The 22,048-nt window shown below is 46.5% G+C and overlaps 1 protein-coding gene across 1 annotated transcript in view; it reads right to left on the minus strand.

The window, feature by feature from the left end:
* SHOC2 (SHOC2 leucine rich repeat scaffold protein) overlaps nucleotides 1-22,048 on the minus strand; it is a 39,103-nt gene that overhangs the window by 10,133 nt on the left and 6,922 nt on the right. Inside the window, exons 2-5 of the mRNA XM_073684734.1 lie at nucleotides 14,495-15,407; nucleotides 5,222-5,359; nucleotides 2,868-2,998; nucleotides 1,138-1,326 (exon numbers count right to left, since the gene is read on the minus strand). Of these exons, the coding sequence (XP_073540835.1) occupies nucleotides 1,138-1,326; nucleotides 2,868-2,998; nucleotides 5,222-5,359; nucleotides 14,495-15,200 (1,164 nt within the window). The 5' untranslated portion in view covers nucleotides 15,201-15,407. The remainder of the gene's footprint in view (nucleotides 1-1,137; nucleotides 1,327-2,867; nucleotides 2,999-5,221; nucleotides 5,360-14,494; nucleotides 15,408-22,048) is intronic.

A 22,048-nucleotide genomic window follows, 5' to 3' on the forward strand; every position in this document is an offset into this window, starting at 1 on the left:
AACCTGGGGCAAAAAGGCTACAAAGTGACGAGCTAACGTGTAGAGATAATGGAAGCCGCAATGAGACCACGGAGGTGAAAAGCGACTGAGGAAACCATGCGGCGGCTCTGATCCGGCCTCAATTCTCTCTTAGCCGTACCACGTTTGACCCCCTCAAGACGTTCGTGTTTCGTGTGCTCTGTCCACGTTTTCTCGCTGACCGTACACGCACCCATTATGTACTATGGGAACGATCACGTTTGTTTGTTTTTTTATTTTGTGGATCAAAATGCGCCTATTCATGTGATTGGGTCCATAACAAAAAAATACGAGGATATCACTCAGACGGCTTTTTACTGGGTGGGAGAAGCTTAAATTATTTTTTTTTTGCATGCAAGAAAAGCAAATGCCACTGATGGTACAAATGGACCCGAAACGGATGAAAATCAAAAACATTTTTTCTCATATGCAAAAAAAAAATAAATGTCAGATTGAAGTTTAACTTTTATTTTTATTGCAGTTCAACATGGCTGTATGTGGCTTTGCAATCTAAGAAACATTTCATTTTGAAGAACAGTATAGGTTAGCCATCAAGTTTTGCAAAGTATTAATTTGGGATAAAATTTATAATTTGGCTATACCTAAAATAAAGTCCAATTGCAAAAAAAAAAATAAAAAAAAATTATAATATATATTATAATATATATAAATATATATATATATATATAATTATTATTAATATATATATATATATAATTATTATTAATATATATATATATATAATTATTATTAATATATATATATATATATAATTATTATTAATATATATATATATATAATTATTATTAATATATATATATATAATTATTATTAATATATATATAATTATTATTAATATATATATATATATATAATTATTATTAATAAATATATATATATATATATATATATATATATATATATATATATATATATATATATATATATATTATTCCTTTTGAAAATTCTTTACTTTTCCTTCATCTCAAAAAGGGATTTAATGTATTCCTTGATTTTTCTACCTTTGTGTTACACATGCCGATATACAGTATCTGCAGGGTCAGACACTGCCGGCGAAAGTCCCTGTGATACAAGATGTCACGTGTGATCCGGACTCACCTTCATATTCAGTTTACTTAATACTTTCGCTCTGGAGAAAATTCCAAACGGGATTTTATTAATGCGATTATGCTCCATATTGAGGGAGTAGATAGTGGAGAACTGGGAGGGACCCCCCACGGGGTAAGACTGGAAACAGTTCCTGGCCAGGGTCAGGCTGGTCACCTTCACAAGGCTGGAGAGGAGGCCCTGGGACAGACACACAAAGGGTTAATGAGCGGCGGAGACTTGCCAATATCCACAGAACAGAAACTTAGAACAATAAAAAAAAACTCCCAAGTTTTGAAAACCTCTGCTCCATGTCAGTGAACGGAAACCCTGATTTACATTCAGAGCCCGAACCCCTGGGCAGATCTGCACCCTAAGGAGAAGGCAGAAGAGTCACTGCGGACCCCAGAAAACGCTGCAGAGAACCTAACAGAAACTGAATGCTGAAAATGGCAGAAAGGGTTAAACCTGAGGCGTGAAGAGAAGCTAAAACAGTTTACCAAAAACCGTGCATGAGAGGAGGGGGAGAACGAACAGCAGCGCTCCCCGTATACAGCCACAGAGCCAGCGCTAGGGCGCGATTACAGAGAGGAGGAAGAAATGCTGGCAATTGCTGCAATCATGACTAATTTATGAAGCCATTTGTAGAAAATCCAACTCCCCGTGAAGTCAGTAACCGCTATACCCCATCAGTACGAGCAAAAGTGCGAGGAAAGCGGGACCAGGAGAGAGCAAAATAATAGCACCGCACACAGAAAGCACATCCCTATAAATAAGGGCTGAAGCATCACATACATTACCTATCCAGTATATACCCCAGAGCTGCACTCACTATTCTGCTGGTGCAGTCACTGTGTACATACATTACATTACTGATCCTGAGTTACATTCTGTATTATACTCCAGAGCTGCACTCATTTACATTTCTGAACCTGTGCTCCACCAGCAGAACTCAGGATCAGTACAAAATAAGTAATGTATGTACACAGTGACTGCACCAGCAGAATAGTGAGTGCAGCTCTGGAGTATAATACAGGATGTAACTCAGGATCTGTAATGTAATGTATGTACACAGTGACTGCACCAGCAGAATAGTGAGTGCAGCTCTGGAGTATAATACAGGATGTAACTCAGGATCAGTAATGTAATGGATGTACACAGTGACTGCACCAGCAGAATAGTGAGTGCAGCTCTGGGGTATAATACAGGATGTAACTCAGGATCTGTAATGTAACGTATGTACACAGTGACTGCACCAGCAGAATAGTGAGTGCAGCGCTGGAGTATAATACAGGATGTAACTCAGGATCAGTAATGTAATGTATGTACACAGTGACTGCACCAGCAGAATAGTGAGTGCAGCGCTGGAGTATAATACAGGATGTAACTCAGGATCAGTGCAGGATCAGTTATGTAATGTATGTACACAGTGACTGCACCAGCAGAATAGTGAGTGCAGCTCTGGAGTATAATACAGGATGTAACATAGGATCAGTAATGTAATGTATGGACACAGTGACTGCACCAGCAGAATAGTGAGTGCAGCTCTGGGGTATAATGCCTGGTCAGTAATGTAATATATTTACTTATGTAATTTGCACAGGTTTTCTGTCTCTGGATGTAAACAATAAAAGCTTCTGTTCGCTGACAACAAGCAGACATCTTAATAGTGAATACATAATATATGATGAAGCTGCAGAAAGTCTCTGTATGTTGCAGCTGCGCTCGGCGTCGGCTCTCACCTCCGGTAACGTGGATATATTGTTGTTCTCCAGGTTCAGCTCGTCCAGTTCGCTGCATTTCGCTAAGGAGCGGGGGATGGCCGATAGCCGGTTGTATCGCAGACCGAGGCGGTTCAGGCTGGAGAGATTTCCTACAGGTCAGAAGACAAGAGAATCATCATTATGGTGGGAATAATTGTCCTCTGGGAGACCGTGGTCAGAAGTCTGGCCTGACCGGGCGTCACTCAATGGTCCGCAAGAAGAGAAGCTGCCGCGTGCGTCTGGTCATTAGTATCCATGGAGCCGATTCACCAGGGTGGGGTGTAGATCGGGCTGGAGAACATGGGGTTAATGTCTGCGCTGAGCCGGGGTGTGCGCGCTGCTCTCAGGTCCCACAGATGAGACACTTACACCTTATTAAATATGTAACAGCCAGGAGAAAAAAACACTAATACTGTGCGGTGAGGGTCCGTCTGCCCTGACATGACGGAGACAAGAAGGGACAAGATGTGGCTAATCCGGGTACTCAGGCTTGTTTCCCCTTCTCCAGGGATCATCCGCGTCTGGAGGGGGAGGGCAGGGGAACATGGAAGAAAGTTTTAGGTTTTTGAAGTTTAAGCTCTTTATAAACTTTCACAAACTTTGTTTCTGGGCTCTGAAGATCTCTGCTTGTTGTCAGTGAGTGACACTTCTGGTCGCTGTATCCAGTCGGTAGCGAGTCTGTGACAATGTATCAGGCCGTGCAGCTCACAGGGGATTGATTGCCTGATACAAATGTACATTTCTACAGTGTGAACGGCCTCTGAAGAGCACGCTCATTTACTGACCGCGAGCAGAGATCCTGAGAATGGAAGAAAACTGAAACAATGTATATTACAAAGCTACACTTATTATATCAAAACCGAAAGCCCTGTAAGAATGGGGTCGGGGGGCTGCTAGCTATGGGGGACGCAATGTCACGCTGCAGATGAATCAGAGTGGCCACCGGGGGGGAGCACTTCTACTGCTGAGCATCAACATTAAAGGGGTCTTCCGGGAGTAAGAATAGAGCGTCACGTTCAGACTGGGGGGGTCCGACACCCAACCGTCAGCTTATACATGGCTGAGTGTGCATATGCTGTCTGAACACTTCTCACAGCTGAGGGTTTGTTACACTGTATCACAACAGCTGATCATCTGAGCCAGACACAATATTCTCAGTTGTTCTGCAATCCCAGTTGACAACCCCTGCTACACTGCAACAAACCCTCAGCAAGATATTAATCAGGAAGGGAGTAAAGTAAAAAAAAAAAATAAACGTTTTTGTTTTTTTGTTTTTTTTCCAGTGACAGCAATCAGAGATCCAGGAAATGTAGAGGGATCCACAACACAGGGGTGTAGACGTCTTCCTCATACAATGGTCGAGCTGTACGGTCAGACCGGCCCTTTAAGGCAATGGCACACTGTAAAGCAGCACTCTGTTTTCGTCCTGGTTTCGCTTTTCAGCTGGCTGACTTTACCGCAGGTCTGTCATTTACCGTCATGTAGGGTTGTGACACGGCCCAGTGGGGAAACCACAGCCATGTTGTCACTCCACACCCACTTGTGGGTCACCAGAGGAGGAAGCAAGGACCGTTCCCCGCTCAAATGGCACCGGCCTAAATATCAGACAGGGCACAGACAACTGTAGAAGGTGCAGAATGTGAAAGGTGAACAGAACTGCCACATGACAGCCCACGGCGTCGGTACCGGCAGCAGTACGCCCTGTTCACACACAAGTTTTAGGTTGTGTCGCCGTCAGGACATAAAAAAAATGCGCTGACCTGAACTGAGCGAATTAAAACGTTAAAAAAGCCGAATAAGATACTCAAAAATCGCCGGACCCCAAAGTGGAGGGCAGGAAATAACTCCCAAAATCACAGCAGGTCCTCCCCAGCGCTCCACTCCTCAATGGCGCTTCCAGCGGCGGCGGCGCGGCCTCAATCCAGGATGTCAGAACTAACATGGAAGTATAACCAAGAGGAGATCAGTGCCGGAGTAGGCGCGGGCAGAGGGGCGGAGCGCTGTGATGTGCAGTTTCGGTGGCCAAATCCTGCACGCTTCACCTTTTACGCAAGGCGCACTTTTTCCTCCGGTCTTTATGCAGATATTCTCTAATATGGGCCATACAGGTAGGAATAGATTTACATTTCTATCACCTGTCTGCCCATATTAGAGGTCAGGTAAGTGTCAGGGGGTGACAGATTCCCTTTAAATAAAACTGAAAAAAACCTCGGTAATAAACCATATTAATATCTCGGGGCACGGATGCTACATCAGACTAACTGTGCAATGTCACAGGACCAGTGATCATAGCAGCCAATACACCGCATAGCGCCCCCCACAGGACTCCTCACCTATTGTCTCTGGCAGGTCCAGGAGCTCGTTGTGCTGCAGGTCCAGGTTGGTGATCTGCGTGCAGTTCCCGATCTCTTTTGGGAGGTGTTCAAGCTGATTGTGGGCTACGTCCAGCGTGATGAGATTACACAACTCCCCTGCGGAGACAAAAAGGAAAACACTGAGGACACAGCCCAGGAGGAGGACGAGAAGGGAAAAGGGGGGCCCCCGGGGAGAGAAGAGACGGGGAGGGGGGAGAAGAGAAGAGACGGGGAGGGGGAGGGGGGGGGGGGGAGAGAAGAGAAGAGACGGGGAGGGGGAGGGGGGGGGGAAGAGAAGAGAAGAGACGGGGAGGGGAGGGGGGAGGAAGAGAAGAGACGGGGAGGGGAGGGGGGAGGGAAGAGAAGAGAAGAGACGGGGAGGGGAGGGGGGAGGAAGAGAAGAGACGGGGAGGGGAGGGGGGAGGAAGAGAAGAGACGGGGAGGGGAGGGGGGAGGAAGAGAAGAGACGGGGAGGGGGGGGGGAAGAGAAGAGACGGGGAGGGGGGGGGGAGAGAAGAGACGGGGAGGGGGGGGGGGGGAGAGAAGAGACGGGGAGGGGGGGGGAGAGAAGAGACGGGGAGGGGGAAGAGAAGAGACGGGGAGGGGGAAGAGAAGAGACGGGGAGGGGGAAGAGAAGAGACGGGGAGGGGGAAGAGAAGAGACGGGGAGGGGGAAGAGAAGAGACGGGGAGGGGGAAGAGAAGAGACGGGGAGGGGGGGGGAGAGAAGAGACGGGGAGGGGGAAGAGAAGAGACGGGGAGGGGGAAGAGAAGAGACGGGGAGGGGGAAGAGAAGAGACGGGGAGGGGGAAGAGAAGAGACGGGGAGGGGGAAGAGAAGAGACGGGGAGGGGGAAGAGAAGAGACGGGGAGGGGGAAGAGAAGAGACGGGGAGGGGGAAGAGAAGAGACGGGGAGGGGGAAGAGAAGAGACGGGGAGGGGGAAGAGAAGAGACGGGGAGGGGGAAGAGAAGAGACGGGGAGGGGGAAGAGAAGAGACGGGGAGGGGGAAGAGAAGAGACGGGGAGGGGGAAGAGAAGAGACGGGGAGGGGGAAGAGAAGAGACGGGGAGGGGGAAGAGAAGAGACGGGGAGGGGGAAGAGAAGAGACGGGGAGGGGGAAGAGAAGAGACGGGGAGGGGGAAGAGAAGAGACGGGGAGGGGGAAGAGAAGAGACGGGGAGGGGGAAGAGAAGAGACGGGGAGGGGGAAGAGAAGAGACGGGGAGGGGGAAGAGAAGAGACGGGGAGGGGGAAGAGAAGAGACGGGGAGGGGGAAGAGAAGAGACGGGGAGGGGGAAGAGAAGAGACTGGGAGGGGGAAGAGAAGAGACTGGGAGGGGGAAGAGAAGAGACGGGGAGGGGGAAGAGAAGAGACGGGGAGGGGGAAGAGAAGAGACGGGGAGGGGGAAGAGAAGAGACGGGGAGGGGGAAGAGAAGAGACGGGGAGGGGGAAGAGAAGAGACGGGGAGGGGGAAGAGAAGAGACGGGGAGGGGAGTGGGGAAGAGAAGGGAGGGTTACCACAAGCTGAAATCATCGGCCCCAGCAATGATAATAAAATTCATGCTCAGTTGTCAGCCGCTCGCTACATTTTCATTAGTGTTGTTTAGACGGGAATTACAGCGCTAATCCCAGATGAGCAGATTATACACAGGATCTAATCACTGGGTAAATACCAGAACCCCAGCGGCCAAAATCACAGGATACACAACAATGATGGACAGGGGGAACCACCGAAACCACTAGAAAAATCATCTATATAATCAGAGGACACACCAGCAGAATAGTGAGTGCAGCTCTGGAGTATAATACAGGATGTAACTCAGGATCAGTAATGTAATATATGTACACAGTGACTGCTCCAGCAGAATAGTGAGTGCAGCTCTGGAGTATAATACAGGATGTAACTCAGGATCAGTAATGTAATGTATGTACACAGTGACTGCACCAGCAGAATAGTGAGTGCAGCTCTGGAGTATAATACAGGATGTAACTCAGGATCAGTAATGTAATGTATGTACACAGTGACTGCACCAGCAGAATAGTGAGTGCAGCTCTGGAGTATAATACAGGATGTAACTCAGGATCAGTAATGTAATGTATGTACACAGTGACTGCACCAGCAGAATAGTGAGTGCAGCTCTGGGGTGTAATACAGGATGTAACTCAGGATCAGTAATGTAATGTATGTACACAGTGACTGCACCAGCAGAATAGTGAGTGCAGCTCTGGAGTATAATACAGGAGGTAACTCAGGATCAGTAATGTAATGTATGTACACAGTGACTGCACCAGCAGAACAGTGGGTGCAGCTCTGGAGTATAATACATGATGTAACTCCGGATCAGTACAGGATCAGTAATGTAATGTATGTACACAGTGACTGCACCAGCAGAATAGTGAGTGCAGCTCTGGGGTATAATACAGGATGTAACTCAGGATCAGTAATGTAATGTATGTACACAGTGACTGCACCAGCAGAATAGTGAGTGCAGCTCTGGAGTATAATACAGGATGTAACTCAGGATCAGTAATGTAATGCATGTACACAGTGACTGCACCAGCAGAATAGTGAGTGCAGCTCTGGAGTATAATACAGGATGTAACTCATGATCAGTAATGTAATGTATGTACACAGTGACTCCACCAGCAGAATAGTGAGTGCAGCTCTGGAGTATAATACAGGATGTAACTCAGGATCAGTAATGTAATGTATGTACACAGTGACTGCACCAGCAGAATAGTGAGTGCAGCTCTGGAGTATAATACAGGATGTAACTCAGGATCAGTAATGCAATGTATGTACACAGTGACTGCACCAGCAGAATAGTGAGCGCAGCTCTGCAGTACAGCATGTTACTTCTGATTTTCACCCTGTATCTTCAATCTGTAAACTCTGCGCCATGATGTAATGTTCACAGTGCATCAGGTCTTGGAATCACACTTGCTGAACGCCGCCGTGTCTGAGCTTGTAACCCAGGAAATATTCCAGTAAATCGTCTTCTAGAAGGGCTCGGCTCAGGCAGAGGTTTTGGCAATAGCAACTGCAAGACAAAAATTGAGAAAAGCACAACCCACCCAGCTGCGCCTGACACGCACCCTCCTGTCCTGCCGCCAGACCCGTATAGAAATACAAGAATGGTTCTGGCTGTCGGGGCATGCTGGGAGTTGTAGTTTTTCAGTAGTTGGAGAATCCCAGGTAGGAGAATGCTATTCTAACGACTGCCCAATACCCCAGAATCACTGAAGAAGACCCCGTTTACAGGTCAGAGAGAGGGGGCTGCGGGCGAGGCCCGGGCGGTGGAGAGCAGCACGTACAGCAGTGGAGCCTCTGTCCTGATGATGCGGGAAGGTCGGATCACATCGGTGGTGCGGGGAGAGTGCGGGGACTGTGGGATTTTCTGCGCTGCACATCTGGGTCAGGCAGCTGTGTATTGTCAGGAGGGCAGCGCAGCTCCCACCCATGAAATCTGTGGGGGACGGCAGGAAGCACGTCCCATGCACTGTGCCTTGGTTTCGGGGGCTCTTTGGGGTGGAGGGCATAGATCGGACAGGACTAACGAGGTGGGATTCCCAGAGAGTCCGCCACTACAGAGGGTCTTATTCCTATCTACTTGGTTGTGTAGCTGAGTTTTCGCCAATCTGTCTCCTCCATTGGTCTAATGTAAATCCGCCAATAGAAAGCAATTATTTCTGTTGTGGGATCCACTAATCTAGACGGGGCGACCATAGCGGACGTCCAGTCTGGGGGTGGGAGACCCTCGTCCCCGCTCCGTCCGGTACCGTCCGGCCTCTGCAAAGTGCGAGCAGCGGCTTCTGGAAAGTATGATGAAGCAATCTCAAGATCCTGACGCTGGGAATCTATTTGACGTCAACAGAAAAGAATTTTTACCCTGCACCGAAGCGGAGAGTCTTGGCGGGAGGTCAACGCTCGGCAGCGAGATTACAGCGTTAACCCTCCGCTGCCTGCAGCTGTCATCACCAGGCAGGGCCTGATGTAGAGAATAATGTACGGCTCAGAGCGGGGAGCGAGGGCGCAAAGACTTTGTATCAGATAACGGAAACAAACGTCTGTTTACAGATTGCTACATTCAGCGGATACAATGTATTCAGGGGACACAGCAAACTCCGCCCCTTAAAGGGGGTGTTCACCGCTCAGGGTTAGGAAAACATGGCTACTTAGGACCTCACGATTCTATGGACTGCGTCAGATAAAGTGAATGCCACGGAGCTGCAGTACCACACGCGACCTGTGCACAGGTATAATATACATTTATCCCCTTTACTTTAATCTCCATTTTTAAACTAGGAAAAGAAGGTGGGGGGTGAACTTTGTTTTTTTCTTTTGGGGTGTGGGGAGAGAAAATACATTTTTTTTTTTAATCTTTACTATATAATTTTGTCCCCTTAGGAACTCTAATCTGATCGGTGATTGATGTTCTATACTGTTATACTACACCACAACCCAATACATGTAAAATCCGCCGTCAGTGATGGCCTGTGGCACCTAAAGAGTTAAACAGCAGAGATTGGAGCGCTCAGATCCCAGCTGTTACAGGCAGACGCCGGCTGTATCACACAGCTCTATACACCCTGCAGTCAACAGTCACAGGTCATTAAGGGTTAAAGGATCCACAGAGTAGGACACCTGTGTATTTTTGGCGGTATTAATCTATTCATGGCCATGAACTTTCCTCAATTTTAAAGGGGAAGCAACTTTCTTTAACAGAGTTCACCCAGCAAAGAATGTAGTAACTTAACCAGGGAAACTTCCTCCTGGTACATGGAGAGGTAGTAAATGGCTGCAATCGGCCCCTTCACTTTTAACCCATTAAGTCAGGCCGCAGAGCATTTCCTAAGATCAGAGGAAGATTACATCCAGTGACAATCTATTCACTATACAACCCCTGAACGTCAGAGATCCGCACTGCAATACGCCACAATCTCCTTGTGCAGTCTGTGTCGGTCTACACTTCTTCTGGCATTAGATTTAATAACCAGCAACATCAGGATAAGCAGTGAAGAGTCCACCAGTCAGTGCAGGAAAGGAATGGAGATGTCAGAGTGACCTGAAGGGGCAGAAATAATAATGCAGGAAATGCACAGAGGACAGGTGATGAGTGGGGGGTCCGATCATCCCAAACCCCGCCCATCTGCAGAACATAAGAGGTATGTTATGGCTGTGGAAGTTACTGCAGTCCAAGACTATACACACTCACATGTATGGATGTGCTGCCATGCCTGACATAATGACCACGGACGATCCAGGGGGCGAAGAAACACACTGAAAACACCAAACTAACACACACCCTGTGTTATACCCCAGAGCTGCACTCACTATTCTGCTGGTGCAGTCACTGTATACATTACATTACTGATCCTGAGTTACCTCCTGTATTATACTCCAGAGCTGCACTCACTATTCTGCTGGTGGAGTCACTGTGTACATACATTACATTACTGATCCTGAGTTACATCCTGTATTATACTCCAGAGCTACACTCACTATTCTGCTGGTGCAGTCACTGTGTACATACATTACATTACTGATCCTGAGTTACATCCTGTATTATACTCCAGAGCTGCACTCACTATTCTGCTGGTGCAGTCACTGTGTACATACATTACATTACTGATCCTGAGTTACATCCTGTATTATACTCCAGAGCTGCACTCACTATTCTGCTGGTGCAGTCACTGTGTACATACATTACTGATTCTGTACTGACCCTGAGTTACATCCTGTATTATACTCCAGAGCTGCACTCACTATTCTGCTGGTGCAGTCACTGTGTACATACATTACATTACTGATCCGGAGTTACCTCCTGTATTATACTTCAGAGCTGCACTCACTATTCTGCTGGTGCAGTCACTGTGTACATACATTACATTACTGATCCTGAGGTACCTCCTGTATTATACTCCAGAGCTGCACTCACTATTCTGCTGGTGCAGTTACTGTGTACATACATTACATTACTGATCCTGAGTTACCTTCTGTATTATACTCCAGAGCTGCACTCACTATTCTGCTGGTGCAGTCACTGTGTACATACATTACATTACTTATCCTGTATTGATCCTGAGTTACCTCCTGTATTATACTCCAGAGCTGCACTCACTATTCTGCTGGTGCAGTCACTGTGTACATACATTACATTACTGATCCTGAGTTACATCCTGCATTATACTCCAGAGCTGCACTCACTATTCTGCTGGTGCAGTCACTGTGTACATACATTACATTACTGATCCTGAGTTACATCCTGTATTATACTTCAGAGCTGTACTCACTATTCTGCTGGTGCAGTCACTGTGTACATACATTACATTACTGATCCTGTACTGATCCTGAGTTACATCCTGCATTATACTCCAGAGCTGCACTCACTATTCTGCTGGTGCAGTCACTGTGTACATACATTACATTACTGATCCTGAGTTACATCCTGTATTATACTCCAGAGCTGCATTCACTATTCTGCTGGTGCAGTCACTGTATACATACATTACATTACTGATCCTGAGTTACATCCTGTATTATACTCCAGAGCTGTACTCACTATTCTGCTGGTGCAGTCACTGTGTACATACATTACTGATCCCGAGTTACCTCCTGTATTATACTTCAGAGCTGCACTCACTATTCTGCTGGAGTCACTGTGTACATACATTACTGATCCTGTACTGATTCTGAGTTACATCCAGTATTATACTCCAGAGCTGCACTCACTATTCTGCTGGTGCAGTCACTGTGTACATACATTACATTACTGATCCTGAGTTACATCCTGTATTATACTCCAGAGCTGCACTCACTATTCTGCTGGTGCAGTCACTGTGTACATACATTACATTACTGATCCTGAGTTACATCCTGCATTATACTCCAGAGCTGCACGCTCTATTTTGGAGGTGTGGGAGTCAGACTACCATTGATCTTTAAGGGTCCTATGATGTTCAACTGTTTAAAGGTCCTGTTAAAGGGGTATTGCCATCTGAGAAAGATCACACTCGGTGGGGGTTGGGGGTGTTTTCTTTCAGACCCCACAATCCTAAACTTGAAGCACAACTCAATTCAAGTGCCTGATGTCGGCTGCAGTTCCCTGCACAGTCGGTGGTGGGAGCGCTGCTGTGGAGGGAAAACAACACGGTACGATAACGGGTAAATGAGTTTATGTAAACAAGCCGCAGATCCGCCTGTTTCAGCGGCTGATTGGTGGGAGAACGACGCACAGGACCCCCACAATCCTGGAAATAAAGTGATGTTGTATCCTGGTCCTTTGCCATCTCCAGCCCTGTATGTGCGGAGTCATTACAGGACCGCGGCCAGGCATCGCCGTTCAGTACAGCTTCCTCCTGTCAGTGAATTGCATCTTATAGCTGAAAACCCCTTCGGACCCAATATTTCTCACAGCTGAAGGTTTGGTACAATTGGACATAATGTAGATAATACTTTGTGAGCCAGATACATCACAACACAATCTCTTTGTTGGGCTGATAGCTTGTTACAATGTATCAGTGCAGGTAAATATCTAGGTCCAGGCTGTATAAATTGCACCAGATCCTCAGCTGTGACAATGTATTAGGATCTGCACTATGGAAACAGTGAATGATCTGACAGCAAGCAGAGATCTTGAAAATGGTGATGAGCTGAAATAAAGTCTACCAGAAAGCTGCAGATGCTGAGGTTACTGAGCGGGGTCCAACCCAAACCAGCGAGCTCCCGTATGCCTGGGACATGGGGGTCCAAGGTGGCATCTTGTATACAGAGGACACACACCAGGATGGCCCCTGATCGCAGCCCCCCGACCGCCGGCGCTGTAATCAGAGATAGTCTTCCTGTCCTGTTCAGAGTCAGGAAATGACTATCCCTGATTTTCAATGGGGACGAGAGGATGAGCTCCCGACTGCAGAGGAGAGCCGGGCAGAAGCAGGGTGCATGAACCCAAAACGCCTGACCTCCCCGAGGCAGCCGCAGCACTCAGCGAGCGCACATTGTGCTTCCGATGCATGCATCCCCGGGCGCTGTGCATGCATCCCCGGGCGCTGTGCATGCATCCCCGGGCGCTGTGCATGGGTCTGCAGGTGATGGGTATGCACGTTTATTTTTATCGCAGGTGTCAGAAGGATTGCACATGCAATGCACCATTAGATCGAGTGCAGTAACGACAAATAAAAAATGGTTTATGGTGCATGTGTCTGCGGTTATAGGGCACCATTTTGTTCCCAGTGCATCCTGGGTCATTGTGTTTTTTTTTTTTTTGTGCTGGTATAGGAACGAGAGTGTGCCCGAGACTATCAGAGTCCGCTCAATAATGACAGATGAATGTTGGCTTGTTTTTGGTGCAAGTATTGTATATGCGTCAGGGGGCAAGTAGCCTCTTCAGATGACAGGAACTCTAGCGCCACCCATTAGAAATAGTAAGTCTAAAAGTCAATATCAACCCTTTAACGAGCCTTGCCACACGATTTAGGATAAGAAGCCAATCCAGAAATTCCATTTGCAGATACGTGTTTTGGGGTATGTGCCCCTCATTAGTGCAAATCAAGGGCTGATTTATCTGGGTGAGAAGCCTCTGACATGTGATGTAAGGAATAAAATTTCTCCTTGTGGAGTCATAAGGAGGCTTGTAGGCATGTGAAACTCCACTGGGATTTTAAGAAAGCAAATAGCCTCTTCAGAGAGGAAGAGGAGAAAAACTCCAGCACCACCTCTCAGAAGCCTCTCACCGCTTTGCACTGGTGAGGGGCAAACACCCCGAAACATGAGTCTGCATATGGAGTGTCTGCTTTGGCTTCTTATCACAAGTCATGTGCCAAGGCTCGTTAGAGGGTCGATACAGACTTATAAAATTGCTACTTCCAACAGATGGTGCTAGAGTTCAAGTTCTCCTTCTCTCTGAAGAGCTTATTTGCCTCTTTAAAGAAATTGCGTGGCCTATAAGTCTCTCAGTATCACAAGGCGAAATGCTACCCCCTCAGGGGAACAGGTAACATTATTAGAGTAAGCAGATTAATGACAGAAAATTGTTGGCTCGTTTTCAGGTAGGCGAGGACGTCCCGTGAAGAAGATCTGAACTTTACTGCATTTGCAAAATCCCGTGACATTGGGCCTAAGATGATGTGAAGCCTCTCCTGCTGTAGCGGCCATGCGGCTGCCTCCACCATGCAGAAGTATGTACCCCCCCCCCCCCGAACAGCCAGTACCCAGACCACTGCAATAAATACAACCGCCCCCCTGGCGCCTCCTTACCGATCTCTGCCGGCAGCTGCTTGATCTTATTTTCTCGGATGCTCAGCATGGTCAGCTTTGCCAGGGCTTTGATGTCTTTCTCCACAGTCGTAAGACGGTTAAAGCGTAAGAAGAGCGTGGTGAGGGAGCTCAGCTTGTACACCACGCCCGGGATCTCCCGCAGCTTGTTGTGCCGCAGGTCCAGCATCCGCAGCTTCTTCAGGCTCTCCAGAGTGTCCGGCAGGCTGGTTAAAGAGTTCTCGCTAAGCGCCAGCGTCACCAAGTTCACCAGGCTGCCCACCTCCGCTGGCAGCGACGGCAGCTTGTTACCATATAAATAAAGTTCTGTGAGTTGCGTCAACTCCTTGATGGAGGCCGGGAGCTGGTGAATGGACTTCTTGGCCAGGTCCAATCGAGTGGAGTTCTCCTCCCGGCATTTGTTCAGTTCCTTTATCACCTCGGCATTGCTGGCCTTCTTACGCATGCCAGAGACCCCCGAGGGGCGCTTTATTGTGTTGTCCACAGAGAACGCCACTCCGGGTTGCGCTCCACCTGCGTCTTTCTTCCCTTCTTTGGCATCTTTGACTTTGGTCTTAAGGTCCTTGTCTTTGTTCTCTTTCACGGGACCCCCAGAGGCCTTGGCTTCCTTGTCGCGGTCTTTCACCGTGCTGGGCCCCTTAGGGTCTTTATCCTTGGGGTCCTTATCTTTTCCTATGCTGCTGCTCATAGTGATGGATTAACCCGCAAACCTCAGGAGCTCAACATGGACAGAGCCGAGGACAATCCTTTATATTGGAGAAAATAAAAAAAAATACCAGTCGCTCGCGAATACAGATATACACCCCGAGCTACATGTTTTATCCCGGATCGGAGCCAACGAATCAAAGCAGATGGGAAATGTTCAGGAGATTGGTTCCAGGTCCGATCAGATCATCTGGGGGGGAAAAAAAAAAAAAAAAAAGACAAGAAAATGAAAATCAAAGCAAAAGAAAATATCGAAAACAGTCATAAGAACGTTACAAATATCCTATTTGCACCATTACGGACTTAAATCACATCTTTATCTCCAGTCACAGCCAGAGCTGCAGCAAGGGATATGAGGCCTTAAAAGGTGTAAGCTGGACCTGCTCAGTTCTGCATCGGCAGGTAAGTGGGGCCGGTGACATCACATGTACAGATCTCTACCGCCTCGTACATGAGCGCTGCAAGTAATTGTAGACATGATGTCATCAGCCCCCAATCACTTCCACACCCCACGATCGGGAAGTAAGCAGAACCGGATTACTCCTCTAAGGTAAAATCGGATTATATAATCATTGGACCAATTGTTGGCTAACAAGATGCTAGAAGAATACAGAGTTCAGCTCTGGATGTGACTTAGGATTGAAGCATGAAGAAACTATAGGAAAAAAAAAACATTACAACTGTTTAACAAGAAACAGAAAGTGCAACCATCAGACTTTAGAAAAGTTACTCTGCAAAATGTGGAGCATCTGGAGCACCCGGCACATCATTACATACAAGGAGCACGGTTTCCTGTGAGCAGTGTAATACTTCATTTCTCCTTTGGGGGAGCTGCAGAGAAATTAACCACGTGCTCTCGGGTTAATATAAAGATCACAACTCATCATGGACAGCAGCAGACGTCCGCTCTGATGGAGAAATGGAAGCTGCAGCAGATCAGCAGCTGCCGATTGTCTGCAGCACTCACATCACATGATAGTGCCATGTGACCACAGGGAGACACAGCGCTGCGATTGGATGAACGGTGCCGATCCGGGAGGTGCGGGTGTCATTTTTTTTTTTTTTTTTTTTTTTTTATGAAGGACAGTGGAGCAATAGACTATCTGCCAGGACAAATGATGGCGGAGACTTTACTAGGACTACACTACACTAGAGCAGCGGCCTCCAACCTCATACACCTCCTGGTTTGACTGTGGAGAGGGGAGAAAGCTTCTGCCTGACATCTCCATCCCCAGCAGACCTCTGGGGCAGCAGCTTGTGTCCCCGGAGAATAAAAGAATCAGATACATCCCCAAAGTGGGATCTGAGAACTTTTCTCCATTGTTTATAGGAATCTTTAATCCAATTTGCACCATGAAGAGTTAATGACATTTGTGGATGTCCTCCGCCATGAATGATGTGCGCCACCCAACAACTATGACGGGGGACTAAACTCCACCGTAATCACTAAGGGAAATGTGACCTGAGGTCAATGGCCTAAAGTTTGTGTCCATCAGACACGGCCGAGCCGTCACAGCATGTATACAGAAGGAATGCTGGGAACTGTAGTTCAACAGGGACATCACCGACACAGAACGTAATTGACTTTTTCGCCTTCTTTAGCTTTCAGATAAATCAGTGCAGCCGTCAGCCCGAGGTGTAAGGAAGAAAGCGAAACCTGAGACACAGAACGAGCCGCCTCCAGCCCCCGAGGAAAGTTTTCTAATTACTTAAATTCTTCCGAGGTGAATGAGGAAACCCAAAATTGTTGACGGCACAGTCAAACGGTCAGTGATGTTTTCAGGAACTTCCCACAAATCGTTTGTACAATAGACGTTGTAATACGTCTTATTGGAGAAATCAGCCTCTTTCTCCACTTTTGAGCCACTTCTCTTCCCCTCCCCCATCACCTACTGAACTCAACTTTTGCTCAAAAATGGCTAAAATCCACCCTGCTCAAGACAAGATGGTCTGCAGGCTCAGAGGGGCCACATTACAGCTGCCTATTGTAGTGTATGGAGAGGGGAGGGAGAAGCGCTGCGAGAGGCCAAGAAGAGCAAAACACTGACAGATCAAGGTGCTGTTTTCTAGTGAGTTCTTACCTAGCCCCATGTCCTCCTCTATTTTGTTGCTTCTTTCTAGTTAGTGCACCTCAACCCAATGCTGTACTCACAGATACACTGCTCAGTACTTCTGTATTACGCCTTTCATGCTGTTTACTAGAAAGTGTTAATCTCTTTTTCGGTGCTGAATACACCACTACACTGTTCAAAACTTCTGTATAATAACCTCTATGTCTGTTACTTTCCAGTAAGTGTTTCATCGCATCTCAGTGCAGGATTCACAGCTACAGGAGCTCAGTACTGCTGTATATTGTCCTCCATGCAGCTGTTGCTTCTGAACATTTACTATATAGAGATAAGAAGAAAAATCTATCCTTTGTGTCCATTTGTGCAGTGTATTAGAGTCATAATAGCAGCTCGTACCCCCCCCCACTAGCTCAGAGAAAACTGAAAATTAGAGATAAGTGTCTGCAGAGGACGTCTTAATACATTAAAGACCATTTACAGAGACCACAAAGCCCATCTCTCAGCCCACAGGTCCCAACGTGTCCTTCTATTACTCGACCAGCCCACTGATACCAATGAGAACCGTGTAATGCTTCATTTCTCCTGTGGTGGCGCTGCAGGGAAACCGAACACCTGATGCCACAGGTTACAACCAATCGCTGGAGGATCTGCTCTCTACACCAATAAGAAGGACAAAATCCCGGAGGGGGCGATGCCTAACAATTCTCAAAGAAACTTCCTATTCCTTTCTTCTAAACCATTTCTCCAGAGTCTCCATTGTTCATGTTTATGTCTCGCAGTATTTTGTCATTGGGATTAAATTACTGTAATCTATAATTATTTTTCCATGACTATAATGAAAATCACCTCCCAGCTTACAGACTTCCTGCTCAGCGTGTGCCTATAAACAGCAGCCTATCAGAAGAAGCAAAGCTGCAGTGTAAAGCATGGGGGATGAACAAAACAGCAGCATGAATCAAGAAGAGATTTTAGACTCCCCCGGACTCCAATACACAATGCGGCTACGCTGGAGACAATAAATGGCAGATAAATGGGTAAAGATATTCTGCTTTATTCATCTAGGACAGAGGCGGGCTCCAGCCAGAGGCGGCGGCAGGCCCCGGCCAGAGGCGGCGGCAGGCCCCGGCCAGAGGCGGCGGCTCTTCCAGACACACAACTATGTAACTAAACACACAGCGCGGCTCATCCCAGCCCGTGTTATTATAGGGATCGTCTGTGATTTTATGTTTCTACACAATTATCAATGAGGACACGGAAGAAAAGCTCCAAAAAGAAAGAAGCGTCGCAGTACTATCCCCACCTGTACAAACACTAGCAGCACGACCAGGAGACAATCTTCACTGCCACGGCCAGAATGGGTTAAAGATATTTGGGGCCTGAGTCATTGCTGAATTTGCACCCTTTGCCTTATTTTTTTGTCTATTTTATATGTTTGTTTTTTTCAATGTTCATCATTGCGGGCAGCACTTAGGTTTTTGCAAGTGTTTTCAGCTGTATCATCAAGACTTTATAAAAAGTTGCAAAATTTTATTTATTCCACACGCTCATTCTGCACTTAAGCGACTTTATTTACTTCTGAATTGATTTTATTTGTATGCAAATTCTGCAACATTTTAGCAGAACGTGAAACTTTTAAAAAAACTTCTAAAAAAAAAGTTAGAAAAAAATAAAAAAGTTTTTTTGATTTGGCGCAAAATTCATGAACCACTTTGGCCAATTTGAAGAACTTGATGCAAAACACATCAATGAATATCATGAGATGAAAACAGAAAATATAAAAAAAAGAAAGAGCAAATGATTAATTAAATTCGATTTGGGCAAATACAGAGGCTGCAAAGCTATAAAGCGCGGGAGACTGCGGAAAGAAAAAAAAAAAAATTTCAAGGAAAGTCTAGTATTGATAATAAAAGCTAAAAACAAGTAAATCTGCAGGACGACCGCAGACACAAAATTATTCCAGACCCTAAAACCTAAAATTAATTCAGACCTCAAGACGCCAAATATTTCGAACAGAAGTCAAACTCCAGACCTTAAAATTAATGCAGACGAGACACCAAAACTAATTCGGACACATGCCCATAATCTAACATCCAAAAAAATGTAATAAGGACCTAGAAATCAGACCCAAAAATCCGGGTCCCAAAATTCAGATCCCAGAACAGTAAATTAATGAAACCTCAGATCAAATACCCAGCTGAGACCCCCAAAACCCTGGGGAACACCTGTAATATCGAGCATAAAATAAAATGAATGCAACTTTACGAACAGTCTTGACTACAAATTGTCTGTTTTGTGTATACAGCTCCCATGCAGACTCATAGGTCACCTATAGAACAAACAAACCCCCTTAGTATTCTACTGACTGAAGGTTACCAATCAGAGGAGGTGTAATAAAACACATAATAGACTACATGGATTTTGTTTGTAGTCTGTGACCATGGCAACACAAACAATTGCATTGGAGCGGTGTACACAAAATAATTTTTTTTTTTTTTTTTTTTAATTCTGACTTTTCACAAAGCTACTTAATTGTTTTAGATGCTCTGAAGCACTAAATAAGATTGTGATAAATAAGTGAGGACACCTTCTGCTTCCCAGACCCCTTTAGCTGTGACGTGGTCTGCTGGGGGGGGTACGTTCTGCTGCGGAATTATCAATAGGGAAATTAGAGGTAGTCACTGCTTTCAAGCGCCCATAAGGATAGTCACCAGCCCAAAATGGCACATAAGGAAGGAGTCTATTAGGTGCGGCTCTTACTGCTTTCTGTGCCAGTATCACTGTCCATGAATCTGGAGGATCAGGATGAACAGTGATAATATTTTGTAACAGATAAAACGATGGTGCGGTGCATGGGACACAAGAGGAGAACTAAGAAAGCAACAGAGTTCAGTATCTCCGGTCTCTTCCGCACCACTCCTGGATCGTCCCAGTTATTTCTGCCTCGTGCCTCCGGTCTCTTCCTGCACCACTCCTGGATCGTGCCGAGGCTGCTGGAAGTACAGGACTCGACTCTACACAACACAAGAACATCATCAATGCTGAGATGAAAGATGCAAACAAGGAGCTTAATGGGATCACACGGACCATCTACTATACCTCACTTACAAAGGATGGGGGGAGGGGATGGAATCCTCCGTCTCAAAATACATAAAAAAAAATAAAATGCTAAGAACCGGTAAAACCTGAAAGGTGATTGTCTGCAGTTTCTCCAAAATCAGACACAATCACAGACAATTACTCAGAATCAAAACAGACAAGTCTCAGTTGAGGGGTTCCCGTCCTCACCCATATTCTGTCCAGTTAAAAGGACGGCAGAACAGAGAGGGTTTGGATGCAAAATGTAAAGAAATCACTGTACAATGGTGATTACTGAAATATGCCAAACGCTCAGAGGGTCCCGACTACTTGCTGAAACATTCTCCCCTCCCCCCCCCCCCACGCTGCACTTTCATCACTCTTCACGTTCATGTTTGCAGTGCGGCTGGAGCGCAGATGCAGCGCTGCGATCACCGCGGCAGACGACACCTGGCACCGGGTTATTTCTGGAGAGATTTATCAGCCATTGCCGTCTGAACACTTTATTTCACAAAGAAGTTTGCAAAAAAAAAAAACAAAAAAAACTATAAGAATTAAAAATTGTCATTTCTGTACCCTACAAAACACACATATACTCGGCCCAGCTCGGAGGTCCTGACATGTTTATAAGAGGAAAGAGAACAATTCAGCCGCTTTGTGGCCGCAGGATTTTATCTCATGATCCCATTTTCCGCTATGTAAAATCTGGTACCTGAGAGGTCCGACCAAAGATAAGAAAAGGCAAAATTGTTGTCTAATGAAAAGTTCTGCAACTTTCTAAAATATTTCAAGTCTCAATTACTCATCATTTTCCAGATCTCTGCTTGCTGTCAGTGAACAGGATCAATCACTGCTTACAAAAAGACGCTGAAAGACTTCATTTTTCTCAGAGTGGATGGCAAAATTGTATCCACCCTAGAAAATCCTCCGAGTCTGGACTCCAAAATGACACATTGTAAGAAAGTATCAGGGGGCCGCGGCGGCAAGCGGGGGGGGGCGAGAGGGCCGCGGCGGAGCGAGAGGGCCGCGGCGGCGGTGTCACAGTGGATTATCTAGAATGGATACATTTGTAACAAGCCTCTGTGAAGTCTCTGCATAAAAAAAGTAATATTAGAATTCACTGACAACAAGCAGAGATGTTGAAAGATCGTGAGAAACTAAGCAAAACTTCCTAGACAGCTGCAGTTCTTAACCTGCGCACTGTATTTCTATGAAGCTGTCTCCCGGTTGTGCTCAGAGCGACGCAGACGCCCGTCCTTCGCCCGCTGCCATCTAGGAAGCAGGAAGCCGCCCCGTGTTTACCTACTGGAGCCGTAGGAAATGAATAAAACAATGCACATGCTTATAAATCCAAAACCGCACATTTTCTAATGAGTCTTCTAAGCTTTATACACATAACGAGCAGGGCGTGTGGGGCGCGACCGCCAGGAGGCGACAGTTAACCCTTCCTGGGACGGACACTTGTAGAAGCGGCGCTGACACAATACTCCCCTTCTTTACGAGGCTGCAGATTCCTTTCTACATGACGCCGCGCCGCTAACAAAACCACAACAATCAACCCCACCCCGAATACAGAGGCTCCGTCACATCCACAGCGTGAAACCACCGAGAACAGACCGACTCCATGTAATATTGGGGTTATCACATCGTGTGTATTAGCAGCAATTACTGAGCAATGTGAACACGA

The sequence above is a fragment of the Phyllobates terribilis genome, unplaced genomic scaffold (genome assembly GCF_046119375.1).
Source record: "Phyllobates terribilis strain yellow unplaced genomic scaffold, ASM4611937v1 Scaffold_5__5_contigs__length_657084704, whole genome shotgun sequence".
NCBI classification, from domain to species: Eukaryota; Metazoa; Chordata; class Amphibia; order Anura; family Dendrobatidae; genus Phyllobates; species Phyllobates terribilis.